Raw genomic sequence first — 21,559 nt, 5'->3', positions numbered from 1 at the left:
GTAATTTATCGAATCCATACAAAATGTAAGTACCTTCACGGAACCATAACGTTATTTGAAGTACATGCAGTTGTCTGATATCAAAGAAACGTTAACACAGCAGTGATAATGAAATTGCAAAATTCATTGACCAACATTTTGTTTTGAACAGGTTTCCTCTTCATTATTCAACACCAACGACACATTTGTGACCACCCCCGTGACACGTATTCCCAGCAATGACGTCACCATCATCTTGAACACGCGGGGAAGGCCCGTGGAGGTCGGTAAGGGGACATTCGCTTACGTCTATCTGGCTCATCTCAAAGCGTCCGATGGCGGAGACAAGAAGCGCGTGGTTGTTAAAGTCCTCAAAAAGCCCCGTGTAAAGCAAATTATTCACGAATTAAGAATGTATGAGTACATAAACCGGAGCGACTTGTTCCCGGTCACTTACGGCATGGCAAAAGTGACAGTAAAGGAAAAAGTCCAGTGGGGCCTGGTGCAGGAGTACTATGGGAACGGGCTCACCATGTGGGATCTCCTATACAAAAAGGTCTACTTCGACGCCCAAAGCTGGCTTGCAATCTGCCTCAAGATGGCGGAAGGACTCAAGGCGTTCCACGACAAAGACGTTATATTTAATGACTTCAAGACGGACAATATTCTCATCCAGAGGCTTGGCAAGGACCATTACGGGAACCCCGTTCTGGTGGATGTTGGACACACCTCCTACAAGCAGGGGTTTGAATACGCAGAGTCTACTGACGAGGAGAGGGAATCCATGAAATACCTTTCCCCCGAGGCACACGATGGAGTGGAGACCACAGTGGCGTCTGACGTGTTCTCCCTAGGCTATGCCTTGTATGAGGTCTACGACTACGCTCAGTTATTCGTGCTGAAGGATTTGGCTGAGGAATGTATGGAATCGGCCCCAGAAGACAGGCCTAGCATGGATTACGTGATTGATCAGCTAAAGGTAAAGTGATAAGGTTTACAGCAGATCTATGTGTGAATGTCCAGTTTTCATAGCTAGGCGGGTCCTGGTTACCCTTTGCATTTTAAAAAGTTGCAATATGTTCAGATAATTTGTGATGATATCTCGATCCTACTGTACATGTATGTATAATCTGCGTTGATTGTTATGTTAAAAACTAAAAGAATTCGCGCGCGCACGAAAATGCAGTAGTATCGAAGTAGCAAAGAAGCATTAACGCAGTAGTGGTGTGGAGCATATTTGCAGTAGAAATGCAGTATAGCCTACTGCAATTCTACTTCAATATTTACATAGGGTTGTACAGAGGAGGAGCATTAATGCAGTAGATTAGCAGCATGATAAAAGCATGTTTCAAATATGCTAATGAGCTCCCTACTCGAAGCAGCTTTGAGGCATGTTTGCAGTATGATTGCAGTAGTCTACTGCACTGGAGTATATACTGCGTTTTCTTGCGGCGCACCCACTTCTGTCTTCAAGCAGTAACAAGTCGTTAAATGCATTACATGTTAACAAATTATGTGGTTTATTTTTACCAGGTATTGCTGTCCATGGTTAAAAAGACTGGGGATATATTCCCTGCGTCTCCTAACTTACCTGAGCCTCCTTTCTATGACACTAAAGCTGATGTAACAGACGATGGAGATCCTTACATGGCGGCGGTAATCAAGAGAATCCCACGCTCCGAGATCTCGTTTGAACGCGACCAGAACAGGACCGTGAAATTAGGTGACTCAACGCACGCAGTTGTATATCGCGCAAATTACATCACTAAAGGTAAGAAGAGAAGTGTTGCCGTGAAGATCATGACGCCACCGAAGTATAAACAGCAAGTGCACGAGATCAGAATCTCGAATGTTCTCAGGGGCACTGGGATGTTTCTCAAGATGTTTGGCATGGTGCGCACCAACGTCACGGACGGGTCGCAGCTTGAGTGGGGGCTTGTACAGGAGAACTTCGCCGACGGATTTACGCTTTGGGATGCCATTAGTAAGATTGACAGAAAACAGCCGATCAGCGCCGAATTGAAGAAAACGTGGCGGGAAATATGCTTGCACATGGCAAAGACAATGAAAGCAGTTCACTCCAGAGATGTCCTCTTTAACGATTTTAAGGCCAGCAATATTCTTATCGTATTAAAAGACGATGAGGATTTTGAACTTAAATACATTGATCTGGGTTTAGCTTCATACAAAAGAGGATTTGAATACGCAGTCTCCAGTGAAGCGGAGCGTCTCTCGATCCCCCATCTAGCTCCCGAAGCGCACGACGGCTACGTTACGTCAACTGCTTCTGACGTGTACAGCCTTGGATACACTATACATCACATAGCAACCACAATACGTGACGTCAACCTCATGAAGACTTGCATCACGTGCGTTGCTAGGAAAGAAGAGGAAAGACCCACTGTCAATGATATTATTAACAAGATAGAGAAGCTCATCGCCAAACGAAAGTAACGCACAGGCAGATAGTTTGAAAACCTCAGTGTTGACTTGGTCTTATTTTCAAGGGACATATTTGTAAAATATGCAAATGTAAAAAAACTGCATTTACAAGTATAGAAAAGTAATAGTATTAAGAATGGCACTAAATCACTGATGTTGCTTGAGGTAAGCAGTTTTAAACAGCTTTAACGACCATTGCTGTTGTACACAATAACACTCAAAGAAGTGTTTGTATATAGTTTTGTGTACAAAGCAAGTCAAATATGGTGCTCCTATAGCAATATTAAAACACGATAGTTAAAAAACGACGTAGCTGCAGATTTTACCTAATACTGATTTTAGTATGATGTAACCCACACATGTCAGGTTTGAGGAGGCCCGTCATACCAGTTCGCGGAAGATCTGCAGCTACAAAGAATAAGTTATTTTACATGATAAAGAAACCCGTTTTAATGGAAACTATCCGAAAAAAAAAAGCCCAAAAGCCAAAACGAGGCGGTCGGTGCTGTGTGTATCATACGAGACCTGTAAACGTGTCAGAATCGGCGTGAAGCGGGGCTAACCTTATAGGCAGTAATGTTGAAACTATGGGCTGGGAATTTAGTCGTCAAAAAGCATTACAGAAACAATATGCTTCTTATAATGAATACGTACTGTTGTGCATAATTCACAGGCTTCAAGAGATAACGAATAGAAAAATATCCCTTGGTAAATTTTGTCAGTTTTTATTCGCGGTTGCGCAATACTAGCTCGGGTGCCATTATTTCTGACCCCACCCCCTCCAAATCTCGCGCTATCTTGTTCGATTTTGCGCTAAGTCTCACGACGTAGGGCTATCTCGGATGGTTTTCATTTGAGAATTAGGACTTATCATTGTGTTCGGACCTCAGCTTTTCTTTCCACGTAGTTAAAGTTTGCTTGTAATCGTCATAGGCCTCAACATTTTTTGACGGTTCATGTATTAATACTGTTGCCTTCCATATATGACGTCGGCGGTTGGCATGATAACGAAAGGGTCTCCGGTTAAGCTACGATACAGATATTTCATTTTTCCGTGTGAATCAGGTAGACTGTGAAAATTGTGATGCTGTGAAGAGATGACTAGCGTCCAATTTCGATGGATGCATCATGAAATAGAAGGTCCAAAAAATCAGACTTTAGTAAATTCGTTTAAACACATTTTGTCAAGATTACTTCGAAGCGCTCTGTGATACGACAGGTAAAGTGCAGTATTATAGCATCTAAGGCACTATAATTATTTTGTAGCATTTACGTTAAGATCATAGTTCAAAGGTCATAGTTCATAGGTCATAGTTCAACAAACATTACAAGATTTTAAATGCTGACCTCATTCCCTCTTCAAGAGATTCTTCAGTAGATATTTTCAGTGACACGATCGTTTCATTTATTGCACTTCCCATGTCCATCGTGATTCATGTCAAGCACCAGCTGCACATTTCCATGTTCATCTGCCCCCAATTTATAATTGGATATAGAGCAACTTTACCGACGTGTGGTAGGAGTCTTAAAACTTCCTCATATTTACTCTCCTCTCCATGTGATATGTTTCTTTTCCTGCGTTTCAATGTCTCTGTTATTAACACCATCATGCAAATTGAAATGGAGATTATTTTTCCCATGCTCTGAGGTAAAAGACGCGACCATTTAATTGCAATGTAAATTTAGCTATAAACTAAGTATGGATAAGACATGAACTTATTTTTGTAAACCTTTTAAAGTCGTAATGTCACAATTAGGAATTTGGCGACAAAGGATGAGATATCTAGTCACAAGTAAATCGTGTTAAGGAAAGGTAATCTGATTAAGATCATAATTATATAATGTGATTTTATTTTGAACATGTATATATATTGGGTTGTGATGGTAGCGCTTAGGGTGCAGAGGATTCTAAGTCATGTTATTATATCAAGTATTGTCATATACAATATGTACCTGATCATGAATGGAAATCACACGATTTAATTATTTTTCATAGAATTATATTTGATATGAAATTGACAAAACTTCCATCGGATAAGATAATTACATGCCCATTTTACTTTTTATATCATATTTGTCACAAGGTGTTTCCCGCCGCATGTGGGGTGCATAGCAAACCCACCAAAAGACTAGATTACATTTGCCACGCGATGTCCGTACGGCGCTCCTACACTGCCTGCGAATCCCTTTTTGTGCGGCGTCTCTGCGGAGACTGGCTTGTTGCCTTGCGAAATTGTACGAAATCTCTAGATTTTGTCATGCCAAAACGCTTGACAATTTATTAAATCGTACCATCATACGGCGCCCGTGGCAGATTTAGTCCGGACTAATGTCATATATTGTATGTTCTTAGATGACATACAAACAATGTCACCCGTCAATTGTCATTATGAATATCACAACATTGTGTTAACTGAAATTTGCGGCATTCCATATTTATGAAGCGTCTCTTGTTGACTAAAGGCGAAACACGTACAACTGATGGTATTTATTAATTGCTCAACAGTTTGTATACAATTCTTGAATAAATTACCTTTTGGATTCAACTATACAATCTTGACTATGAGTTATAATGGATGTGACCGGGCAAACTGGAATATGCATCGAGTTGAATTGCGGCAACAGATTGGTTGTCTCCAAAATAATAATAATAATTATTATTATTATAATAATAATAACAGACTAACAACAGAAAAGACGATTTTTTACACCAACACAAATGAATTACCCAGTAGATGTAAAATAGTTTAATGCCGCATAGAATTGTAGAAATAAAAAGTAAACGTGCTCCAAAGACCAAAAGAGCTAATGGTAACGAGACCTTATGCATTTTTCCATTAGAAAGGACTGAACATTTACTAATAGTTTTCTTATCGAAAATATCACATTTCACATTTGACATCAAACCTAAGGTCAGCAAAATGGTTAGTCTTCATGATGTTCTATAAAGTGATGTGCCATGAAAATGATATCAATTTTATTTTGCGAGTATATTGTGAGCTAATACAGCCAAACATACAAGTAACAGGTTTTAGAAAACTAGAAAAAATGACCTAATAAATAGTTTTTAATTTTGCCGAATAAAATAAATGAATAAAGAAAGAAAGAACGAAGGAAATAGAATATCAACTCTCTGTTTTTACTTTCACTATCTGTCTCTATCCAGTTTTTTTGTGCTGATCACTGTACTCCAACGTTATATATCCTGTACATGTACACATAGAGATGGAGATAGTGATTTGCGATTGAAGCTACCGCTAATATATGTATGCATCGTATACTTACTAAAACGTAATATCCCTCACAACATTTTCTTGGCACAATTTACAGACACGTGTGGATAAGGTATGACTTGATGGTTTACCAAGACTTTTGCTAGAATAGCATAAAATATGCATATGATGCAATTTCCTTTTTAATAGAATTAACTTCTTTCTTTTTTCTTTTGATCTGGGGTATTTTGTTTGTCGGGCATTTTCATGAAAGATGTCCACTTTGTAAAATGTTTTCTTATATATAGCGTGTAGCACCTATCTATTTTGGTCATATCAGAGCAATTGGCAGGCGCTCAGAAAAACTATGAGAAAAATAATAATCCGTATACAACTGAAACAAATTTGACGTTACCCGTATATAATTCATATGTCTCTAACTAACAATTACGAGAACACGAGTACAAAATTCAAGGAAAACCGACGTTTTAGGCCTACTGTACATGTAATTAACAAAAAGATCCTCACTTCTTTGAGCAATGTGTATAGCACCGATGACAATTAATTCTTTCACTAGCGATCTAACGAAATTATCTATTCTTAACATAAGTGGAATTATTGGGCATTGAAGGCATCTTTTGCTGGCAACACCTAGCGGCGACCTCAAAATCCGGGCATTTCTTTTCCCATCCGGGTACCTTCTTCGCGTTGGCATGGTTACAGACGAAACCCTTGAGGAAGAAGGTCTCTGGGGTACCGGATGCTAGGCAAGGGATGGCAAACGGCGTGTCGGTGTTGGGGGGCATTGGAGCATTGGGGATAGACTGACTCCAGTCCTCTTTTGTGTCCACGCGTCTGCAGGTAATAGCAACTGCCACGTAAGGGATTCCGTCAGCGTCGGCAGGTGGGCAACCCTAAAATGACATCAGATATTATTAACAGTCCTTACGAGAAGCAGATAGAACTTTTCAAAAAAAAATCATCGGTTTTAAATATCATATTTCGTGTCAGACAATAGAATTATGATAACAGTGAACATGGAACCATCATACAAGCACTGAAAAAACTTAAGTCCATCAAGTCCGATTTTCATGTAGGGCAACCGGAAAAGTTGATTATTTTTACAGAGGAGATTTTTTTTTCAATTGACTTCTGTGTATAGTCTAATTACGTCGTTATGTGAAACACAATTTAATCAAAAATTACATATAATATGAGCCAAAATGAAAACTCAGTTGGGAGTGAGGTCAATACGGGAACCTACTCTATCTATGTCAATCTCCCAGTCGCCATCGCCGTCATCGGGTGTGTCCAAGTTCTTGTAGTCGATGTTTTCACATTTACCTGAATGAAATGTACGGAGAATGTCAATTGAGGCAACATTAATTTTTATAAGATAAACAAATATATAAGGTCCATGACCAGAACCCTCATTGGATTGGATAAACATGCCTTTTTTGTGTGTATTTTCTGCTACGGTGCTCGAGGGGCATACTGGTGCAATGTTGCGATATTTCATGGCGCCTGGCGTGAGTACTCCTACATTTTGACTCCAACAAGACCAGCCACCCTTTCTACCGATCAAAGCATCCCTAGTTGTTATATGAATGTATATGTAGTATACTTACAGGCTTGTGGGTTACAGCCCATCTGTGTCTGTGACGCAAGGCCCGGGCAGTCCACCCCTGGGGTGCCCCCGTACATGCAGGTACGCGTGCGAAGCTGTTCTCCCGGACCGTCACAGTTCACTGAGCACCGGCTCCACTCCGACCACTCAGCCCAGACTGAAATAAAGTTGTGTGTTAAGACAATCTTATACTGTTTATACAATCTTATATAATTCCTCTCACAGGTTCTGTTCTCTTAGATGTGTAATGTTGTGAAAAATGAAAGGATAAATATGAAAACAAAGAAACAAGCACATATAAAAAAGTAAATTAGCACATAAACTTAATAAATCTTATGAACACAGAAAATTAACTGACTGTTTGCGAACTTTAAAATGTATGTCTCCAATATAATGAATTCATTAATATGATAACAATTACGAACGTATATACACATACTTGGGCACGTGTTTGTATTACAAGCCTCCTTCTCGGTTGTGACCACGCCCACACAGTTGCCAGAACACAACCGTTCACGTATGCGTATTCCTCCGCCACAAGACACGCTGCACCTGCCCCACAACGCCCATTCGCTTACTAAAAAAAGAAACTGACTGTTAACATATACTTGGGTAGTATTTATTTTATTAATTTATTATTGAAATGGATTGACTAATGTATGTTGTATGAAAGAGTAGAGTTTCCGAGAGTGAGAGTAAAATTAGTCACCGTGGTAACTATTGCGCTATTCATTAAAAAAACTCATATATAAATGATAATCAAGAGGAGATTATGATAGGAAAAAATTAAGCACAGCAAAGTACGTTAACTTCAAAATATTGATACGGTAGATTAAGTCTCAAGAAAAAATCTTAAAACGCATAAAACAGGGTGATTTAATACACGAATCGGATATCATAGTCTCTCACTACTATTCAAAAAGTGCATCCAAAAATCTATGGGACGTGAACTTACTACATGGCTGCTCGCCACACGTTCTAGTTTCTTGTGTGCTGACACCAACACAATTTCCACTACACGTTCTTCTTCTGAGTTGACTTCCGCCGCCACAGGTGACGCTACATCTGCCCCATGGCGCCCAATTACTGACTGAAGGTGAAGAATAATTCTCAAATTAACAAAAAGTCACATATAAAATTAACATTTTAAACCAAGTTGCTGTGTAGTTATTTCTAAAAGTACCCCATGGAGTCCCATTGACTCTGAGGGGTATGAGTTTAGAGTTTCTGAGCCTAGCCCGATAATCAGCAAAATGAGGTTCAGATGCAACAATAATTTAAAAACAATTTTAAAATATTTGATTCATCTGAGAGAAAATTTAACAAGGCTGTACAGATAATAATTGCAGCAGTTGGTCCACTGCGCTAATCCACTATGATTTGATCGGAAAAACCTTTGTTAAAAGGCATATTGCTTTTATTGTTTGAGAGCTGCAATGTGCATGTACGCATATGGCTAGTCTAAACTTACTACAAGGTTGCTCATTGCAGGCCCTGTTTTCATCCGTGCTGACACCGAGGCAGTTTCCGCTGCAAGTTCTAGTTCTTCGCTGGCTGCCGCCTCCACAGGTAACACTGCAGCTGCCCCACGGAGCCCAGTTACCGACTGAAAGTTTGACATTTCAAATAAATAAATAAATTCAATACAATCAAAGTGGACTCGTTAGGCATTCATGTTATGCCTATTTTCACTGGAGAGATTCGTGCTAAGTGTAGTCACACACACGTGTAATTCCACCAGTACAAGGAAGTGAATATGTTCTTCGCAGATGGAACGTGCATTTCAAATGGCACCATAAACAATGACACAAACCCACAGTTCGAAATTTAGGCAAAATCCCAGCCCCAACTTACTGCAAGGCTGTTCACTGCATGATCTGGTTTCTTTTGTGCTGACACCAAGACAGTTTCCACTGCATGTTCTGGATCTCATCTGACTGCCACCTCCGCAGCTGACACTGCAGCTACCCCATGGTGCCCAGTTACCGACTGAAAGGTTCGTAATTAGTGTTATAAATAAATAAAGTTAACAATTAAATCATATTTTGCACATTCATTTAGATTTAGCACAATTGTGTTAAAGCTCAAACTGTGTTAAAACTAGCGTATTAATGCCGCCAAAAAAAAACTTCCTTTTTCTGCGGATGCTACATATTCACATTTCTTCGTTATGGCAAGCCTTAGTGCAAACTTACTGCAAGGCTGTTCACTGCATGTTCTGGTTTCCTCTGTGGAAACACCAAGACAGTTTCCACTACATGTTCTGGATCTCATTTGTTTTCCACCACCACAGCTTACACTGCATCTACCCCATGGTGCCCAGTTACCGACTGGAAAGGTTAAAGCAAAAAGTTTCAAAAATGTGCTAATAAATCTTTACAAGTGAAACAGACCTTCATCAGACATTAAAAGCCACGGCAGTCATTTAATAACAATTATGTTGGAAATAAATGTTTGAGAATTAGATACATCGTGCTGATTGGAAAACCAAAATATGAATACTCAGAACTTCTTTGTTGAAAAGAAGAATTCGTTTAATCGTTACTCACTGCATGGCTGTGGAGCGCATGGCTGATATTCCCGAGTTTGGATCCCTTGGCATCTTCCTTCACACGACCTCGATCTCATCTGCTCACCTCCGCCACAAGTTACACTGCAAGAGCCCCACACACTCCACATTCCCACTGAAAGAGAGGCTCTGACGTTGAAGTGCACGTGCTTGTGTAAACGCCATCATGTTTTGTGTATGTACGCATTTATTTTCCCCAAAAAAGTTTTTAATTTCAGATACGATATTCAAAGACCATATAATGTTTGATTAAAGTACCAGGTTTTTTAATTATGTGTGTTATATATTACATCAAAGGTATTTGGATTTTTAATGTCGTTTCTTAGGTAAGACGAAAAAAATTCCAAATAATAAACATACACTGTTTTCTAACCTTTACGGTTAATAAAGTTTAATTAGATAAACTGTGGGAAGTCATCATAGCCCTCTTACTGAATGGAGTACATATTTTAAATCAAACATAATATGCAACAGTGGGTTTGCTACTTTGACTTACGGCACGGCTGCATATTACAAGACTGCATTTCTTGTAAGCTTTTCCCCTCACAGTATCCATTGCAAACTCGTGATCTGACCTGGTTACCGCTTCCACATGTCTTGCTGCAAACGCCCCAAGAGGACCATTCTAAAACTGCAAGGTGAAATATTAATGTATAACTGTTCTTTTTGAGAAATAAAAGTCGATTTATGTAAAGGAATTGTTGGATTGACACGTTAATTTTGTCTCAACTTCTATTTTATCTTAATTTCAACACAAGTGATCTTCCTTGTCATTTCTTTACGATACAATTTATCGATAAATTTGTGAGAAACCTTTTCTTTTTATTGATTTTTCCCGATAATTTAGCATTTACGGCCACTAACATAAAGACAAAGTGTATATTCCCTCTCCATGTATGAAGCAAAATACCATACTTTGTGTTAATTTATTTTTCCTTCCTTTCTTTTTTTCAAATTTCTACTTACGACATGGCTGTGTGTTACATGGTCTAGATTGTGATGTTTCCACGTTTGCGCAATTTCCTTCACATGGCCTCGTTCTGGTTTGTAAGCCTCCTCCACAGGGGGCGCTGCATGTCTGGGTCAGTGACAGAGAATCCCATGCCACCCACTCGCCAACTGTTGAGAAGCAAACATATTTCATTAGTACCGTTGTTCTAACAAAATCAATTAATATTGAAATTTCAAATTTCTAATAAGATTCCAAAATATATCCCGGTATATACTGTGAAATACTCACTGCAAGGTGCTAGTCCACAAGGGCGTGTCTCCTCTGTGACCACGTCCACACAGTTGCCAGTACACAGCCTGGTTCTGACCTGGCTACCGCTGCCGCACGTCCTGCTGCAAGCGCCCCATATCGTCCATTCTTTAACTGAAAAAAAAACGAGATTTTTTATAAATCATGAGCTCCAAATTTTTGGAGACTGATTCCAAGTTTGATGATTGAAGTATAGCAAGTTCGTAGCATACGGTAATTTTTTCTCCAACGGTATGCGGTATGCTTTTTGGTATTCAATCATCAAAAAAGTGTATTTTTTTAATAATACAACATATTTGGTCTTGCTGGAACCTTGTTGCAAATGTACATCGCAGAAGACCATATGCAATAGTGTATTGTATACCAGTATCAAACAATGTACTCGTGATATATTGGCACGAGCATAAAGGCGTTGAAAGCCAAGCTCATATTGCCTTGCCGAACACGCCAGTACCCGTTGGCGTTCGTACATACATTTACCTGACTGATCAGCTGCTATATACTTACTGCAAGGTTGCGTATTGCATGCCCTTGTCTGAGACGTTTCCACGTCAGCGCAGTATCCGCTGCATGGCCTCGTTCTGGTTTGAGTGCCACCACCACAGGGAGCGCTGCATTGAACGGATTCCCACGCTACCCACTCCCCAACTATTAAGAAAAGACTATGAAAACGTGCCAACACCTCATGACGTCATCCACATATATGACGTAACAACCGGTGAAATAATGCAAATACGTAATCTAAAGAATAAACTCAAAGTCCTTGTTCCATTGAAAAAAAAATAAAAGGAAAAGAAACCCTTTCTCCTTCCCCTCAAACAAATTACCAACCTCTCACAAAACAACAAGGGATTAAGTTACCAATCTGAAATCACCAATTTAACAGAAATCTGCAACCCTGATTTCAAAGAAACAAGACAGTATGTTTAAGGTGTACATGTACCTGACTCCCATAATGAGCACACACTTACTACATGGCTCCATCCCACACGCACGAATTTCCTCCGTGAACATGCCCAAGCAGTCCCCTTTACATGTTCTGGTCCTGCGTTTCTCCCCACCACCACAGGTGGCGCTGCACATACCCCACACGCTCCACTCACTCACTGCCAAGAGGTAAAATACGGGGTTAGACAAATCAACATGAACATGTGTTAGAAACTTAAACAGCAAAAAAAGCCCAACAACCCCCTCTGTTCTGCAAAGTATATCCAAAACTTAGTGCCAGAGAGCGCGGTTGATAACAAAATAATGGTATTTCATGTTATAGATGGTCAGATGGTCATTTGGTATGATTTGCTATTTGGGATTTTTATCATCAGGAAAAAAGTATTCAATTTTTATTTAATTGTTGGAGGATTAACTCATTTTTTTTTTCTTGAAATAAACAAGTTGCGGGATACTGGCCAAAAGCAGATCTATGAATGACCATAAAGATTAACTTTTTTTCAGTAGATATTTTGCTTGCATGATAGTTTGTATGTGTAGTGTCCATGGTGTCTTCATTTGCTGTTGATGTTTTGGGCATCTCTGCGAATTACGTATGACTGCCATAGAAATGACAACGGCCATATTGTACATCGTACCACCCTTAATGATATCCTTACAGCATCAATCTCCCTGAACAAGGTTTTCTTGTTTGGAAGATAGCCATGGTGTATTCGTGTCCATCATTCATAAACATGTTTCCGAGCCACTTTCATGACAAAGTGTACTTTAAGTATCGATGATATGAGCCGTTACATAGGGGATCTATAGTGACTTTTTGTAGAGAACACCATAATGATTAAATTACCGAGAAATGCTGCCTCAGAATGCTTATAGATGTTTGTAAACCGTTTTTGATATCCACCTATACCTTACCCCCTGCAGAGCGGCCATGCAGGTGAATAGGTTGTACAGAAGTTAATATTTTCTTTATCTTAATTTTCTAACACTTTACAAATCGAGACCAACACGGAGCGTCTTTTAGACCCAGACTTTTTACTTAGTATTATTGCGTGGGTATAGAATCGTAGATAACGTCTTTGCATGAGAGGGCCGTTACATGGAATACGATTTATAAATTAAATTAAATTAATATTCTTCGACAATTTATTTGGGACTGTCGATGATTTTGGGAATGACAATAACAGCCCGCTACCAGGAATACCTTCACCATCCAAAGTACAAGTACCTACCGCATGGAACATCGTGATACATGTATTTACAGACATCTTACAGCTGATGGATAATGGTACAGCTACCATTGTGCATAAAAATATGACTTATAACAACTATGCTCTTGCCAAGTATAATACGGACCTACAATTTTCAATAGAATGAGAGCGAACTTTTTTAAAGAGGACTAGCCCTGTCATAGAAAGTATGCAAACATCTACTTACTGCAAGGTCCTAAATCGCAGGGCCGTTCTTCAGTTTCGTCTCCGGGGCAGGCACCGGCTTTGGGACACGTTCTCATACGGACTTGCTTACCAGGGCCACACGGCTCGCTGCAGCTTCCCCACGACGTCCAGGCAGTCCACTCCACCCTGGGGTTTATTTATTTATTTATTTATTTATTTATTTATTTATTTATTTATTTTCTACAGAACATGCATAATGGTGCACTTGAACAGTTCTTGACTTGCCTTCGAAAAAAGGCAAGTCAAGAAAATACGCTTCATTCTTGTTTAATGACGAGATATTATGGCTTGTCTTTTGCTGGGGTCGGTTCCGCCTGTCTAAGGCGGGGTTTTGTATACTATATTGATATACTGATAATATTTGTACAAGAAATGGATGTAACAAGTGACAACCAATGATAACTGTTAACACTCGGATTTCACGGAAGTGACGGGCAGGGTAGGCTGAATTCATCATCATAGGGAAAACAAATCCTATCTCGAGATTATTCCATTCCATGCTTGTACGTGTCCATGCGTCCACTTACCTGATACATTTTTCAATCCTAGGTCCCACGCACGGATTGACGTTCATAAACTTCCCATTCTCATCAATATAGGGGTCGAACATGTTCTTCCTCCCGTCTTTATAGCTAGGAAGAACACTGGTGCCGGGAGCACAGGGCATTTTGACCGGCCGGAACGACCAGCCCCCCTTGGCGCTGAAGTCTCTCAGATGGGGAACGCACTGCCAGAATACGCACAGGTCCACGGTGTCACGGATGTAGTTGTTCCAGAAACGACAGGGATGGACTAAAATAAATAAATAAATTCGTGTATTTTCAAATAAGCAATAACACCATTTTGGAGAGGTTGTTTGGGTCATGGACTTTGTACAGGTATGTATTCTAATTTTAAAGTAATGTCCGTAATACGTAAACGTTACACAATTCTTGTATTTATTTTTTATTTTAATATACACATTCGTCATTACACATTTATTAATTCATTCCAAAAACCTGTCCGCATTCGACATGTACAAGTACATAATCAGTGATTTCGACAACCTAGTTCTTGTTTATATCTGTGTTTTATATCTTGTAAAACATCCTGTTGAACAAGGCCACAAGTGTCAAAAAGCATTACCTTATTTAAACGTCAAGCGGTCAATGAGTTCAAACACTGAAGCGTTCAAAGGACAAGGGTGTTTGGGGGAGGGGATCTTTTGCATTAAAATGAAATTAGACAGTTATGGTTTGAATAATCAAGCGCCATTTTATTTGAAATAGACTGAATTTTTCAGTAAGTAATCAAAATACAGGTAGCTAGGCCTTTGTCAATAGTTTGTGTAATATAAAAACTTCAAGCTCTAATTGCAACTGGTTTAGTGGTTGAAGTATTTGAAAAAAATAGGCAAAGATCACACACATGTCACGTTTAACTAAATAAAAACCTAAATACGATAGCAGAAGACGGGACGGTGCAATGACCGCCATTTTGTCGGAAATGCAAGACCGGGCGGTGACGATCATTGGTTACTTAAACATGAGCAGTATTTGTACAAGCAGGTGCAGAATTATCCGTTATTTCGCCTGGGAAACTCCATCATATAGAACAAGGTGTCCATAAAGAATCCCGTGTCCTCTAGATGACTTTATTATCACGTCAGATGAGTATTAAACTACTACTAATGGCGTTCACACCTTGATCTTTAGACTTGATTTTCAAGAGTTCACATATAGGCCTAACATTAAGAGGAGGTACAAATATGAGCTGTTGTTTTGAAGTAAGGCGGGTATGGTACAAATTGTCTTAGCCTGGCCTACTTCAGAACACAGTGAATAAATGTTAGATCTTTACGAGTCTCCTTAGAAGTTAAAACTGGGCTGATTCTTCTAAATCATATAAAAACATTCCAAGGCAAAATGATTCAAGCAAAATAGCATTAACACAGCTTTTGACAGAAGTCCTTCATATTTTACCCTGATATAAAACACAATTCAGACAAAAAAAGACAATTGATGATAAATGCCCACTTTTAACATTAAACCATTAGTGTTATAAAAGGCCGCATGTAGTAATTGCTGCACGAGCCGGTGATGTCGCTGATTTTGGTCGACAGGGAGATGGATGCATTGTTTGTCTACAAGTACCTACATTACTGTATGTCCAGGCTTGGACGTGCTTAACACATGACAATGACCACTGATAGACACGGAGCTTCTGTAGGTCAATCCAAATATCTTAACAGTACATTTCTACCATTTATATACATGTACATGTACATGTACATAATTTATTCATTTGATGTTTTCGAACTATAAACACGTTTCGGTCAATTACAGAGGACTTTTCTGTCTAACTACAACACTAAAATAAACATATAAATACAGGCCGTTTAAGCCTACCAAAACTGAAATCTTTCATGCGTATATTTTCCTGAGTTTATTGCTGTGGTGAAAGGCTGGACATCAAACATGTATGCCTTTTGGCCGTCTGTGTCTCAGTTAAAATAAGCGGCACATACATCACCTTGGCCATATTGTGTGATCACACATTGTGGGAACCCAATATCCATTTTTGTGTTCCATATTCTTTTACAATGTTCGTAGTGAAATAAGTCAACTTTCTGTCATTCCAGTATGTTGAAAGTTAAAGTAATGGCGCGATACTGAGAAATAATGGTAAAGGGCTATGTGCGGAGCGTGATTGTGTCCGTGCACAATTCGGTTTTTTTTTTTTTTTTTTTTTTTTTTTTTTTTTTTTTTTTTTTGAGAGAGAGAGAGAGAGAGAGAGAGAGAGAGAGAGTGAGAGAGAGTTTGCGCTTAGATATTTATAAGTTTGCGATATTAAATTGTCTGTTTTGTGTTTAGTAAAAAATATCAGCTGCTGAGATAGAGGGGGGGGGCTCAATTTTAGTCATATGAAACAGGTTGAATAATTACCATTTTTATTAGATGTCAATAAAAATTATACTTAAACCTCCATTGACATAGAGTTTACTCAGATCAAGATCTTAAACGAAAGTCACGCAAAATTAATAAGTGACACAGCACGCATTAAGAGCACAAAAGCTAAGCGCCATTCCCTGATAAGATGCTTTCTAAATCACTGATAATCTGCCCGATAGTGCTAATTATATAGGTTATCAAGTTTGGATGAAATCATTGGAATAATGAAATGTCTACGCGACTAACTAGCTGTAATGAATACACGGACGTTACCTGTTTGGCGACAGGATTTTCCAGGCGTGTCTTTCACATGCAGCCATTCCAAAGCTTACTACACCACACTAAATTACTTCAATTTCTATCGACCGCAACAGTTAATAAATTTCACCGTCAACTTATTCCTGGTTTCTTTGTTTATTTTGATTATCTTTATTTAGCTCTTTAATGATCTGTCAAAATGGCGTTCTGCTCTTTGAGGTTTGTATATTTACTTTCTCGTCACGAATCTCAGTATCGCGGTTTGTGCACTTTACAATGGATCCTGACTGTGGTTTGATGATTTCCTTGATACTAAATTCCCAGTCACCTCTCAGTTTATTCGTAGCAGACGGATGTCAGTTTTATCAGTGTCATAAATCTTATCATAACGTGGCTTCCAAGCGTGCAACTCATCGTAATCTTTGTGGCTAGTCGCATATATTATAGTATATCACCCTGTATTTTCATTTGGTTAAAGTTAACTGTCGCTATTTGAGTGTTTCTGGTATTTATATCAACTTTTTCATCCCATTAGATTGCATCTAAATAACTGTGATAATTTACAGAGATTATGGTGCTCTTGGCTCAGAACTTTTTAAAGTTTATCATAGCTTTTTTCACAGAAAAAGATATTATCGTTTCAGAAATTCTTTCTAGTCTGAATTCGAATATCATACAATTAATTATGAAACACAACTCTAGCAGCTTAAGCGAAGTGGCATGTACACTGTGTGTCTTATCGGAGTGTACTGGTACCTTGGGTGGAAATGACACCCCCTAGCCAAAACGATCCACTAAGAAATAGTGGAACATACCAAATGGTTTTGTCTAATCAAAAAGCGCACGGTTAATGGATCTGGCGCTTTCAAAATTTTAGTAAAGTATGATCATGAGACAGCCATAATAAATGACAAGATAATGATGTCGTTTGAACTCCTTGTGCAATTTTACATCCAATTATTTTTAAAGAATAGTTCAGAAATTTTATATCTTTATTCACAAGCGGCCGCCTAAATTTGTAACAATTTTAAAAGTACAATTTAGATGAGATTTATTGTTCAAAAATTCAAAATCAAGCTAGGATGGTTGACAAGTAAAGGCTATTTAGTAGGCCTACGTGTATATAAGCATTCTTCGTTCACACTCTGTACGCGCTGCCGATTATGAAGTCGTTAAACAAAATTTTCATTTCAGATTTAGTAGATAAAACTAATACACAACTCTGAAGGTTCACATCAGTGTCTTTGGACATTTATCATCGGACAGGTTGACACAGCACGCTCATGTTATACAGGTGGTCCGGAGAGTTAACACATACCAGTGGTACAATACTCTCCTTTCACCATCTGCATAAACATGAGGACTTCATAATTTGTCAAGTAATGCAGTGAGTTGGCATATCAAATGCGTTTTTCACATATTCTTAATGTTGAGAAGGAGGGAGTGAGAGAGTGAAATGGGTCCAACACGTCAGGACGCCATGGGGTTTCGGATGTACAACGGGAGAGGGGGGAGACAAGAGGTCACATGTTCATCGCAACCATTATTCTTCTCCATATTTCCTCTTTGTATTTTCTCGTTCAACACGATGACTATTCTACCGGCATATTTACAAATTACACTATAAAGGGAAGTAAGAATCTAGCTTACTGATTACGTATGTGGCTAACATTGTTTCCAGTATGATAATCAGATGTCTTGGACAACTGTGTAGAGATTTTAATGTGTCGTGACACTTATACTTAAGTATAGTTATCTTTGATTTCATACTGGGGGTCTTCTAAGCACTCCAGTAGATCACTAAATAATGAAGTTGAATATCTTGCACTTCCAGATATTAGCTGATTGTATGCGGCTAATGGTGTAATGGTATCTAGAGTGATGGGGCATTTTCTATCAAATTGGTGATTGTTTATGTGTCTCACCAAAATACCGAAATACCTTTCTCATTTTTGTTCCTTTCGCGTCATGCAATGATGTTTATTTGGAATTGAAAAAAGATGGATCGTACAAAAATTATAAAAATAAACGAAATTATTAAACTCATTAGATGAAATTTGATGGCCATTAATAAAAATATTTTAATTAGTTAAAGTTATACTTGGTGCATTGAAGATATGTGAAATACATTAAGAACACGCGTGACATTGCACTGTTGTTTTCCTTACCGTCTCCTTACCGCAAGAATGCTGGAATAATACGCTATTGTCCTGCATATGTGTAATCAATTTGCGAAGCAATATATAACAATATATCCCCTAAAGAAATACACAATAAGTACCGAACGGTTAAATATAGAAAATATTCTGCACTTTTGTGTTATTTATTTTCTTACCATAATACGTGAAAGCATTACATTTTAAACCCAGAGGAACCACGAAGCTATTTGACAAGTTCGGAAAAATACATGTGGCCAGTGTATACGTTTGAAATTTATTGCCTCACGCATCGTCTGAGCTGTATTTAGATGGCCAGGACATTCCTATAAGAACATGTCTAGATCAATTATAACGGAGACGGAATGTAATTGATGTTTTCTGTTGAGTTCATGGTCGCTGTAACCAACAACATCTCATGTCAAGGGGCAGTCAAATTGATATATACAGAATGAATTATAAAACAAACGTCCAGTTAGCCGTTGCCTATGGGGAAATAAACCAGAGAGGTGCTGTATTTTTTGTCGTCATTGTTTCGTCCAGTGATTATCTTTCTCTCAAACACGCGCACGCAGGCACGTAACCAAAAACAAACACACACAAGCGTGCGTGCGCTTTATATGGGAGCCAACACATGTACACAAAATCAGCACTAAAAACTAATCACACACACACATACATACACGCGTACGCACAAATACCCACACACAAATGTGCGCAAGATTCAAGTAAAGCCGTAGCGAACGAATTTCAAATCTCCAGTCGAAATTTGCGAAGATCGGACACGCGTGTCCACACCTATAGGCCACGATTTACCGTACCATAAACACGTGTCGGTCAATTTATCTGACCTCAACCCCCTATTATATCCACGCCACATATCTCACGTCATTGGGGCTAGTAATGGTCATCCCCCAAAACAATACCCCACTGTATATTGTTAGACTGGTATGACTATCGCTACATGTACCCCACCCATAGGGGAAGTGCTTTAAACAGGAGGAAGAAAGATAAACTCTAATGGATTATTAGCACTTGGAGTTGTACTTATAACTCATATTTGTCGTGCCAAAGTGTGTTTTGTTTTTATTTATCAGTTTTACTCTAGGGAATAATCGTTCGTTGCAAATGGGTGTTGTTCAGAAACAAAACGCCTATTTAATGTATAGGTTTATCAGCGTCCTTTGCATAGCATGAAATCCATTTTCAGCTAACTTCTTTGGTTTTTCCACTGTTTTTCATATAAATACCTACATATACCCATTCTCGCTTGCATTCCACACAACAAACCGGTGTCAAAATCTATGTAATAAGGGTATATGTTACATTTATTTTGTATTATGTAATATTAAAATATCAAACATATACTGTAAGCTATTTCAGTTTCAGATATGAAATTAAAAAAAGTGCACTTAACTTTCAAAGGGATTAAGCTATGATGGAAATTTGATATGCCTGGCTTTCCCATCAGATATGTATGTAAACGATAAACGATTAGCATTCATCACCTTAATTACCGTGTACACTATGTAATTCCTGTGTTAATGAAGGACCGGAGGATTACATGTCAATGAAATATGCTATTTGATGCACATCTTTATGCTGACATTTGTCCAAGTGTATTTGTCCAAGTGTATTTAAAGCAGAAAGACGAATTGATAATTTAGGGGTATTCTGTACACTTTTTAAAATAACCAAAAGTCATATTTTTTGTATTAGTACAATCTTTTCTATTGAGTATCTCCTAATAAAAACGGTGGATCCTCAAAAATGTTTTTTTTTTTTTTTTTTTTTTTTTTTAAATTTTATAATACATGAACGACGATTTGTAATGATTCGTGACTAGGAGAATTTTTCCTTGGGGTAAATTTAATTTGGTTTAAGAATTATGTAAAGAATACCTTAAATGGAATCTAGTAATGTCATCCCCTCTCTCTCTCTCTTTCTTTCTCTCTCTCTCTCTCTCCTTATAACAAAGTGCGTATTTCGCAACGCAATATACAGTGAAATTGTTGGTTCACGAAGTTGCATCGATCGTACTGAACGAATTTATAAACTTAATTTTTTGGCTAATATCTACCTCAGTTGTTCTGTACTTACTTGGCTCCGCAGATGTGCTTGTGAATGACGCCACTACCAACGCACATAGTCCAATTAAAGTAACTTTCTCCATTATGGTCGACAGAAATATCCCTGAGATATTGATATTGGTGCCAAGTCTGACGGTTGTTTCCTCTTTTGCTCCCTTGTCGAAACCGATCAATTGGTGTTTGAGGTTTTGTCTGAGGCTGAGTGAAAAAATCCGCGGTGAAGTTGAAGAATCACTAGGCTGCAACCCGAGCGTGTTCGTTCTCCAACAAATTTCTGGATGCCAATACGAAAATTTTCTGTTGACTCTTTTTAACAGGGTTTGGTTGATTCAGACTTGTCCTTGCCTTTTGTACCGCTTATTGCAGCTGACTTAACGCACGTTCAGGAAATTCTAAATCAGACTTCCTCACGAGCACCAAAGTCAAGAAAACTATATTGGGGGTGACTCGCCCCTGCCCGGTGCCAAAAGACGTTTCACCGATGCGCAGCACCCTGTTTTGGAGCAGCCGACACGACAAACGCGCCGTCCTTATAAGAGGCCCGTTAACGACCACTGTGTGTGCCTTGCCCTCATTTAGTGGGAGCAAGGGACCGCTAATGAATTCTCAGGTAGAGCACTGCGCCACTCA

At 38.7% G+C, this 21,559-nt stretch overlaps 2 protein-coding genes across 7 annotated transcripts in view; one reads left to right on the top strand and one right to left on the bottom strand.

Moving 5' to 3' along the window:
* LOC106167409 (uncharacterized) overlaps window positions 1-4,975 on the top strand; it is a 22,207-nt gene extending 17,232 nt beyond the window's left edge. For all 3 annotated transcript variants that reach the window (XM_087014301.1, XM_087014302.1, XM_087014304.1), the window contains exons 7-8: window positions 152-958; window positions 1,513-4,975. In XM_087014301.1, the coding sequence (XP_086870427.1) occupies window positions 152-958; window positions 1,513-2,433 (1,728 nt within the window). In that variant the 3' untranslated portion in view covers window positions 2,434-4,975. The remainder of the gene's footprint in view (window positions 1-151; window positions 959-1,512) is intronic.
* LOC106167410 (uncharacterized) lies at window positions 4,895-21,559 on the bottom strand. 4 transcript variants are annotated; one of them, XM_013546199.2, is made up of 17 exons: window positions 20,940-21,559; window positions 14,023-14,287; window positions 13,476-13,621; window positions 12,062-12,196; window positions 11,598-11,738; window positions 11,070-11,204; window positions 10,796-10,948; window positions 10,326-10,460; window positions 9,810-9,944; window positions 9,456-9,590; window positions 9,115-9,249; window positions 8,732-8,866; window positions 8,216-8,350; window positions 7,700-7,837; window positions 7,262-7,417; window positions 6,898-6,977; window positions 4,895-6,547 (listed from the first exon to the last, which is right to left on the bottom strand). In XM_013546199.2, the coding sequence occupies exons 1-17, from the start codon at window positions 21,010-21,012 to the stop codon at window positions 6,224-6,226; spliced, it is 2,556 nt and encodes an 851-aa protein (XP_013401653.2). In that variant the 5' UTR covers window positions 21,013-21,559; the 3' UTR covers window positions 4,895-6,223. The 4 variants fall into 4 exon arrangements, with proteins under 4 accessions (XP_013401653.2, XP_086870431.1, XP_086870432.1 ...); XM_087014305.1 differs by lacking the exon at window positions 12,062-12,196; XM_087014306.1 differs by lacking the exon at window positions 11,598-11,738 and having other exon boundaries at window positions 20,940-21,558.

This window comes from Lingula anatina, chromosome 5 (assembly GCF_051362555.1).
Source record: "Lingula anatina isolate TDL-2025a chromosome 5, LinAna3.0, whole genome shotgun sequence".
NCBI lineage: Eukaryota > Metazoa > Brachiopoda > Lingulata > Lingulida > Lingulidae > Lingula > Lingula anatina.
The sequence above is the reverse complement of the archived record's forward strand: the minus strand, read 5'-3'. Positions and strand labels throughout refer to the sequence as shown.

Coding starts and splice junctions, on each gene's coding strand:
- LOC106167410 (XM_013546199.2), bottom strand. CDS start 21,012: ATGGAGAAAGTTACTTTAATTGGACTATGTGCGTTGGTAGTGGCGTCA. Junction 14,288..20,939: donor AAGCACATCTGCGGAGCCAA/GTAAGTACAGAA, acceptor TATTTATTTTAG/TCCATCCCTGTCGTTTCTGG. Junction 11,205..11,597: donor ATGCAATACGCAACCTTGCA/GTAAGTATATAG, acceptor TTTTTTTTTCAG/TTAAAGAATGGACGATATGG.